This window comes from Aegilops tauschii, chromosome 4 (genome assembly GCF_002575655.3).
Source record: "Aegilops tauschii subsp. strangulata cultivar AL8/78 chromosome 4, Aet v6.0, whole genome shotgun sequence".
NCBI lineage: Eukaryota > Viridiplantae > Streptophyta > Magnoliopsida > Poales > Poaceae > Aegilops > Aegilops tauschii.
This window is the reverse complement of record NC_053038.3, coordinates 137,725,046-137,733,824: the sequence shown is the minus strand read 5'-3', so window position 1 is coordinate 137,733,824 and position 8,779 is coordinate 137,725,046. Positions and strand designations below refer to the sequence as shown.

The window sequence follows — 8,779 nt, the reverse complement described above, 5'->3', positions numbered from 1 at the left end:
TCTTCGTTGCCGAGGCTTGTCTCCTCCTCGGAGGGTGGACAGTAACTATCATCCTCCGAGTCATATTCTGGGGCCTGTTCATCAGGGTTATCTTGCCCATTGTCGTGTTCTTCCTGTTTGGATGCAGCTCCAACATGGTCTTCATTATTTTCGGCATCGCCCGGAGTACTATTTTCTCCGGTGCCAGTGTTGCCGTCCTTTGAGCGACGAGGCTTAGAGTGGCGTTTGGGCCGCCGGCGCTTGGACTGCGTCTCAGAGGGTTTATTCGCATCTGGCTCTTCTTTGTCGTCACCAGATCCTTTAGGTGTATCAACCATGTACACGTCGTATGAAGAGGTGGCCGTCCAACAACCAGTGAATGGCGGGTCTTGGCCCTGCTCCTTGCCGGCATCGTCGTCCATACCGTCGATGTCTTCGAAGCCACAGTCAAGCACGTCGGTTAAGTCATCGACAGTGGCTATGAAGTGGGTGGCAGGTGGGAAGCAAAATTCCTCGTCATCCGCCTCTAGCTCAAATCGAACATAGTTCGGCTGTGAGTCCTCCTCCAAGGACAAGTTCTTTAAAGAGTTTAGTACGTCACCAAAAGGTGAGTGCTGGAAGATGTCTGCGGCGCTGAATTCGAAAATCGATAACCGATCCAGCTCGGTGTCCGCAGACGTACCTGGTCCGGAACTTATAGCCGGAGACGAGTCCGGAGTTCCATTGACGCAAACATTGCAGGATGTCGAGTCCGTGTGCGGCTCCGACGCCGCGGACTTTGTGGCCTCGGAGGGCACGATCTGCTTCGGTTCTGAGGCCGTTGCAGCGACAGGATCCATCTCCTGGATGTAATCCAATAACAGATATAAGTCATGTTCATCGGGACGAGGGGGAGCGATTGCTGTGGTTTCAAACCCATTGAAGATCAGGTCTCCACGGGTATCCGCGACGTAGTTCAAGCTTCCAAATCTGACCTGGTGGCCAGGGGCGTAGCTATCGATCTGCTCCAGACGGCCAAGCGAGTTGGCCCGTAGTACGAAGTCACCGAACGAAAAATCTGTCCGGGGAGGAAGGTTCTTCCTTGGACAGCGTCATTATCGACGGTTGAAGGGGCCATCAAACCTTTTGCCGACGGTACAGTGGAACTCTCAATGAAAGCACCAATGTCGGTGTCAAAACCAGCGGATCTCGGGTAGGGGGTCCCGAACTGTGTGTCTAGGATCGATGGTAACAGGAGACGGGGGACACGAGGTTTACCCAGGTTCGGGCCCTCTCTATGGAGGTAATACCCTACTTCCTGCTTGATTGATCTTGATGAATATGAGTATTACAAGAGTGGATCTACCACGAGATCGTAATGGCTAAACCCTAGAAGTCTAGCCTGTATGACTATGGTAATGTGTATGTGTCCTTTCCGGACTAACCCCTCTGGTTTATATAGACAACGGGGGGATCTAGGGTTTACATGGAGTCGGTTACATAAGAAGGAATCTTCATAGTTGGTCGCCAAGCTTGCCTTCCACGCCAAGGAGAGTCCAATCCGGACACGGGTGCGGTCTTCGGCCTTCATGTCTTCACAGCCCATCAATCCGGCCCATAGATAGCAGGCCGGACGCCCGAGGACCCCTTAGTCCAGGACTCCCTCAGTCCGGGAATGCCTGTTACCTTTCATGTGACGTGTTGGTAGTTCAGCGAAGTATGTTGCTTTCCGTGTCCCCACGGTCTGGCCAGTTGTAGTGTTCATTTTGTGTGTGTTCTCTAATGATTTGGCAACAAGATGTTGTTTTCCGGATCCCCGCGGTCTGACTAGCTGTAGTTGATGGAGATGGCTACCGAGATGATTTCCCCCTCTAAATGAGTTCCAAAAAAGACCTTCAGATTGGATCACGAAAAAAAACAAAGTTGTGCGACAACTAACAAAATAGGGTGTAAATTAAATTCATGAGGGGTTTTAAAGGAATATAAAGGCATGGGAACCAAGAGGCGATGGAACGGAGCCCCAGGAAAGCCACACGGCAGGGGCACGCCCCCGGCATGTTGGGAGGCCATGTGGGGTCCGCGGCCAGCCCCTAGCCTATGTCGGTGACCTTCGGAACCTTCTGGACTAGAAACTTTCACAGATTTTTTATGGATTTTTTTGGTCTGATAAAATTTATTTTCCGGCAAAGTCCAAAAGCAACAGAAAACATCAACTGGCACTGGGCAAGGAGTTAATAGGTTAATCCACAAAAATAATATAAACTGGTGCCGAAACTATGCCAAAGTGATATAAATATAACATGAAATAATAAAAAACTATAAATATGTCTGAGATGTATCAAGTCTGCGAAGGGTCTACCTTTTATTTTTATGTTGAGCCAACCCCTTGAGCCATCATAATCTCTTAAAGTAAAGACAATAAAGATCCATGAACATATAAACTGTTGATGTGCATAATTATGTTGATTCATTATTGTTGACATTATCTCTTTGATAAATAAGTTGAGAAGCTAAGCACATACTAAACTTTGCATCTTCCTTGTGTCCACTTTTTTATCATGTACTACGGGCCCCGCACATCCTAATTTTATTAAGGCAAACATGATACAATATTTACATGCCCTAGGGAAAACAAGAGAAAACTATGTCCAAAGGTAAGGAAAACAACACTCGCCTCAAGGAGGCAAGAATGACACCCACCTAATTAGCTCATCTCTAGATCTAGGCTTGATCCTATGAGCCAGTAGAGAGATATCGTGAACAAAAGCTCCTCTCCATCTATTGAAACTAGGCCTTTCATTCCTAAAAACTTTGGCATTCCTCGTAATCCAAATATTCCAGCAAGCAGTGAAAACCACTTCAGTAAAAAAAGGCTTGGTAAAACTTCTCCTTGCATCCAGAACCACATCCCTCATATCCACACCCGGGGACCAATCAATCTGCAGGTAGCACCAAACCTTGTAACTTAAATTATAGGAGAAGAACAAATTGTCCCTATCCTTCCTAGTGTGGGTGGGACAAAGCACACATGAAGTTGAATCAGAGACATTCTAGTGCCCTCTTTCCACCATGTCTTGTGTATTTAACCTATCCATCACCAACATCCATGCAAAAACCATGATTTTTCATAGTATAACCAGGAGCCCAAATCCAATTCAAAATGGGGTTAGAGACAATGGGCTTGTGGAAATAAGTGTAATATCTCTTTGCTGTGTAAATCTTGCCACCATCCCTCCACGGCCAAGAGTCCTCCATAGCCTCATTTAGCTCTAAATTATCCATGCGATGTTTGTCTGTTTGTATCTCCTGATAGGCCGGATTAGATAGAGGTAAGTGGAACATGGAATCTAAATTTTGGCAATCCAAAAAATCTCCAACTGAAGCCAGTGGGTCAATGGCATATGAGAACAACCTGAGGAATCTCTGTTGCAATGGGGTAATTGAGTTTCCAACCTGCCTGCAGTCAGACCAAAAAAGAACAGAGTCACCTTTATTAACCTGAACAAAGGTGGCGACTCTAAACTTGTCCATGAGCTTGCAGATGTCGCTCCACCAAAAAGATCCACAAATAGAAGTTGCACGAGAAACCCCATTGTGATAATAAGTATTCCAGTTCAGTTGTACCCGTGGTACATCCATCTTGTTGTAAAGCTTGTTTGCATGCTTCATCAATAGGGCCTCATTTTGCACACCCAGATTTAGGATACCCAAGCCTCCATTATTTTCAGGGCTACATACCAGCTCCCAGACAACAAGGGAAGGAGCAGGATCCTGTCTATTTTTCGTTGTGCCTAGTTGAATCATATTTGTCCTAAAAATTTGCTCATGTGTGCTAGCTAATTGTTTAAAGACTAAGAGATAATTGAGCATGTGATATTTGTTGACCAACAACTTTGACAAAGACCCTTATGGAAAAATAAGATTAATGCAATTGTTTAATACCTGAGAATAATGTCTGCTACACTCAAGAAACTTTTAATTGTTATTAAATTATTGCATTGAAAGGGTGTCACGATCTCCTCATAGGAATTTCTGTAAGAAGGGATTGATGTTTATAATGTTTAGTCACGAAAGTAAATAGTAATGATGCCATGTATGTATTCTTTATTATTGACTTATCACTTTATAAACCTGTTGTCAACTTTACCAAGCTCGACATTCGCTTGGGGACAAGCGAGGTATAAGCTTGGGGGCCTGATACATCCATTTTGTATCATTATTTATTATTATAAATTTCTCTTTATTATTGATATTTTGCACATTATAGATCAATCCTAATGCATTTTCCCTTCAATTTCCATGATTTACTGGAGGAGGGGGATTATCGGAAATTTGCAAAAAATGAGCAAAATTAGGACAAATGGAGGAAAGTATTTTCCAAAGACCCAAAATTCCAAGAAAACAAATATGGCAGTTATTTTTATGTCTAAAGAAAGACAGGGGTGCTTGAGCCTGCCTAGGGAGGGCCTATGGGGCGCATGCGGCCTGCACACTCGGTCATCCCCGATTGTGTGGTATGCGTGTGTGGTGCCCATAGGAGGCCCCCACCAGATATGGTTCCTGTTGATCCTATATTACCGTAAAACCATGTCCTGGATTTTACAGGAATTTTTCGCCGCCATCAACGAGGCGGACATACTATGATCTCAATCAACACACCTGCTGATAAAATGAATGTACTCTCCAACCTATTAGGCTGCAAGATTGGTACACTGCCCCACACCTACCTTGTACTGCCACTGTGTCTCACAAAGCCTAGAGTGGAAGACTTCATACCAATGTTGAACAGAATTGAGAATAGATTGCTGAGTTGCTCTACAATGCTATCATCTGGAGATAAATTGACCCTTATTAAGTCCATTTTCACCAGTATGCCTACTTTCTTCATGTGCACTCTGATGATACCCAAAATAGTCATCAAACAAATCAATTCTTACCTTATGAACTGTTTTTGGAGAAAGTATGGCACAATGGACAGGGGTACTGTGCTTATTTCTTGGGACAAAGTCAGCAGACCAAAGGACCATGGAGGTCTAGGGGTATTAGATCTCCACATACATAACAAGGCTCTTCTCCTCAAGTTTCTGCACAAGTTCTTCAATAAGACTGACACACCTTGGGTGAATATCATTTGGGAGAAACATTATCAGAACAGATTACCTGGAGAGCAAAAGGTGGGATCTTTCTGGTGGAGAGATGTGCTAAAGCTTCTCCTTATGTTCAAGCAGCATGCCATATGTAAAGCAGGCATAGGGGATGCAGTTTATGCCCCCGCCAGCTATGGTTCATGTTGATCCTATATTACCCTAAAACCATGTCCTGGATTTTACAGGAATTTTTCGCCGCCATCAACGAGGCGGACGGAGACGGAGCACTTTTTTTCTCCCGGAGGGCTGTTTCTCTAGTAACTTCCCTATGGAAGGGGGAATTCAAAGCATTTTGACATCACCAACGCTTTGTTCATCGTGGGGATCAACATCATCATTAGCGCCAGCTTCACTGTTATCCATCTCCAACCCTAGTTTTCAATCTATGAACTATTACCTCATAGCGTTTACTGAGATAACTTCCTGGTGTTGATAACTATCTGTAGTAGATGCTTAGAAGTTTTATTTGTGAAAGATTTATATGTTTAGATTGCTAATTATAATTCATATTCATTGATCATGGTCCATACGATGTCATGTGAGTAGCCCATTATGTTCCTGAGGACATGGGATAAACCTTGTTGCTATTTGTGAAGTGGAATATCATTCAATGTTCTAATATTATGTTGTGGAGTAATTCTCTAGTGGTGATATGCGAACGTCGACTGTGTATTACTTCACCGTTAAGGGCCTAGAGGAGAGCGTTGTGTAATTACTTTATCTATAATGGGTGGTTGGAGAAACAAAAATCACCTAACCCTAAGTTTACGAACTATTGCATGAGGGGTTGTTGGAACAATTGTTATCTTAATTATTCCCTTGTATTTACAGATGCTTTCATAGAGGGTATAACCATAAGTATGTTTTTTCAAGTAAGAACAACACATCATTATAGGTTCCACGACATAACAAATTGTCGAAGCAATGAATGTTAACTCTAGATTCGAATCTAGAGTCCACAGTATGCTGATGTGGGCTCTCCATTGGGGTAGGTCTGCAACCCTCAATCTGGTGGGTACCTCGACGTCGGCGTTGGCGATGCATGTGGGTGTCGCTCTCCTCTTGAGCCACTGCCCGACTCTCTCTCTCTCTCTCTTTCTCTCCTGACACTCAGGGTGAAACTTTCGTCCGCTTCGGCTCGCAAGGCGGTGGCGGCGCTTCGCTCCGTGTCCCTCTTGGGGGAGTCATCAATGAGTGTGGGGATCCCTCGAGAGTGACGGCGTGTCTTCTATGCTTTATCTCGACCGCATGCGTGAGGCGTTTAGTGGTGCACAATTGCACGTTTTTAGCATGTTTTTGCTTGTTTTGTAGTGTGTTTTTTTTACCAGCTCTCAAGGATTCCGTCAATATCTTATACTATCTCCGTCTCAAAATATAAGATGTTTTTGTATGCTAGACGGAGGTAGTATCATTTTGCCATATGGCTTTATTAGTATAAAGTGAGGCGTATGCCTGTTTCGACAAACTCCAAGGTACGCCTAATGGTCATTCACAGTTACAGAGAAACTCCAAGGTACGATACGAAGTTACAAGGTAAACAAGAACCATGTGTGAGAACCAGTATTATCTCTGCAGTTTATGTAAATCTGTAACTATGGCCGCGGACACTGCAAAACGGGTTTCTTTGGATCAAAAGAAGTTGAATAAGGAGGCAAGTTTTGCTGCAACCAAGGTCCTATATTCTTTTCTTTTTTGCGGATAAAGGTCCTATATTCGCTCTTCTAATTTTCTATCAGCTCTGAAGCCTGGATCATTTGTACAGTGGCACTGGGCTTGAGACTTATTGCTGCTTCCGAGCTCGCCTCCTACTCTTCAGAAAGCTGAGGTTGAAGCGGGTGAAAAAAATTATAAGTCAAGATCAGATGTGACATAGAATGGCACCAAGAGCTATCGTTGCTATTTTTCGCTACGATGATTCTTTTTCCTGAAATAATTAATGTGGGTGTAGAAAAGCTACCTTTGCTTATGTAGATGAGAGAGGGCCTTCAAGCAAAGTCATGTGTGATGCAATACACAGGCTACCCTTTGAACCTGGAGGGTTGCACTTGCACCATGTGAAGGGGGCATGGAAGTTTCTTTACACTGATGATCCAATGGCACCTGCAACCGCGACTGTGCCTCCGAAACTGGAAATTTGCGATCCTGATGGATCAAAATGTAAGCTTTTGAATGCAAGATGAACAACACCCAATAACTCGAGTGGCAAACAAACAACAATACACAAGATTCTCATGGTCAGTTCTCAACTATGATCTTATCTTCTGCAAGGAAAAGAAAATACCAACATACCTATTTTGCACACGAACGAATGACCGACTTACAACCGCGGTTTGGATTGGGTGAACTTGAATTTCACTCTATGCCAGCCAGATTCTCCAGAGACAAGAGCGCGAACGCAATACATAACAAGCACAATGCTAACTAGCAGTTGCAGAAACATTGTGCTAGCTAGATAATTGCTAATCATTTCAGTGAAGTGATGAGAAAAAAGAAATAACTGGTCAGTTGCACAACAATTTTAACTCCTGCAGATACATGCCAGGATAAATTTTGCCCGACGGGTGGTTAGTAGATATTACAAGAAGAGAAGGATGTAAACCATGTGTATACAGTGCCAAGGTATACTTCCTGAATGAGAAACTAGCAAGAACCATTCATCCGGCACAAAATATGGTCTTACCACAGGTGCCTGTACAAAGGAAGAAAGAAACAGATGACAAAGCATAAGTTGTCCATTATCAGGAAGGCGCAAGAGAGAACTTGAGTATTGAGTTTAGTTTCTGCTCGATTTATCAGAAACAATTAAAACTGGCTGTACCTCTTTGCATGAAGGAGGTTCAGGAGCACCAGCTTTGTTGAGGAGTCTGACCCAGGTGAGGGTGGTGTCGACGTAGCTGACGAGAGGGAAAAGCTGGAGGTAGAAGGTGATCTCACCCTGCACCTCGCGGAGCTCGTCGGCGTGCCGCGCCCCCATGAAGCACCGGTAGAGGTATCCACGGCCCTGGCAGGACCTGACGAGCAGCAGCGCGCGCCGGAGTGTCTCCTCGAGCTGCTCCATCGGGTTCCTCGTCTCCGGCTGCTGCATGAGCTGTGCGGCGTGGAGCTGGTGCAGCAGGTCCCCGATCATCTTGGCGCGGCGCGCGAGCTGCAGGCAGGTGGCTCTGTTCCTCCGGACCGTCTGCGCCGCATCGGCGATCATCTTGATGAGCCCGTAGGCGTCCACTCCTGCAAACTGCGCAACCATGGCAGCCTGACCAACTAGAGCCATTGCTTATCTTGGGTTGGTTCAGGATCGATCTTGGAGCAGATCCAGTGTTCCAATCCAAGAGAAGGAGGAGTAGGATGTGTTCACTCTGGGTCAGGGAGAGCAAGATCCAACTAGCTGCTCATAAAAAGACCGCCCGCGAGATATGGTGTACAAGTGACGACGACGACTTTGACTAGCGTGGGCAATACACACCATATGCTCCTATCGTTCAATTATTGGATTTTTCAATCACACCTCCATTATTGACATTTGGACAGAGATAGCTTAAGGTGAGTCCAAAGTTGGGCAGGTTCCCGGAAAATTCAGGCTTCTAGTTTGACTGATTCGTCAGCACTGAAAAAAATAGCGCGCTATAGCGTCGCTAATAGCACGCTATAGCGTATTAAGAATTGCCTCGCTAAATATA

The 8,779-nt window shown here is 44.8% G+C and overlaps 1 protein-coding gene across 2 annotated transcripts; it reads right to left on the bottom strand.

Annotated features, from left to right (window-relative positions):
* Positions 1–6,788: 6,788 nt before the first annotated feature.
* Positions 6,789–8,568, bottom strand: LOC109740440 (cell number regulator 13). 2 transcript variants are annotated; one of them, XM_020299502.4, is made up of 4 exons: positions 7,924–8,559; positions 7,395–7,794; positions 7,063–7,247; positions 6,789–6,925 (listed from the first exon to the last, which is right to left on the bottom strand). In XM_020299502.4, exons 1-2 carry the CDS (start codon positions 8,371–8,373, stop codon positions 7,681–7,683), a joined length of 564 nt encoding a protein of 187 aa, XP_020155091.1. In that variant the 5' UTR covers positions 8,374–8,559; the 3' UTR covers positions 6,789–6,925; positions 7,063–7,247; positions 7,395–7,680. The 2 variants fall into 2 exon arrangements, with proteins under 2 accessions (XP_020155091.1, XP_020155090.1); XM_020299501.4 differs by having other exon boundaries at positions 7,063–7,794; positions 7,924–8,568.
* Positions 8,569–8,779: the final 211 nt, after the last annotated feature.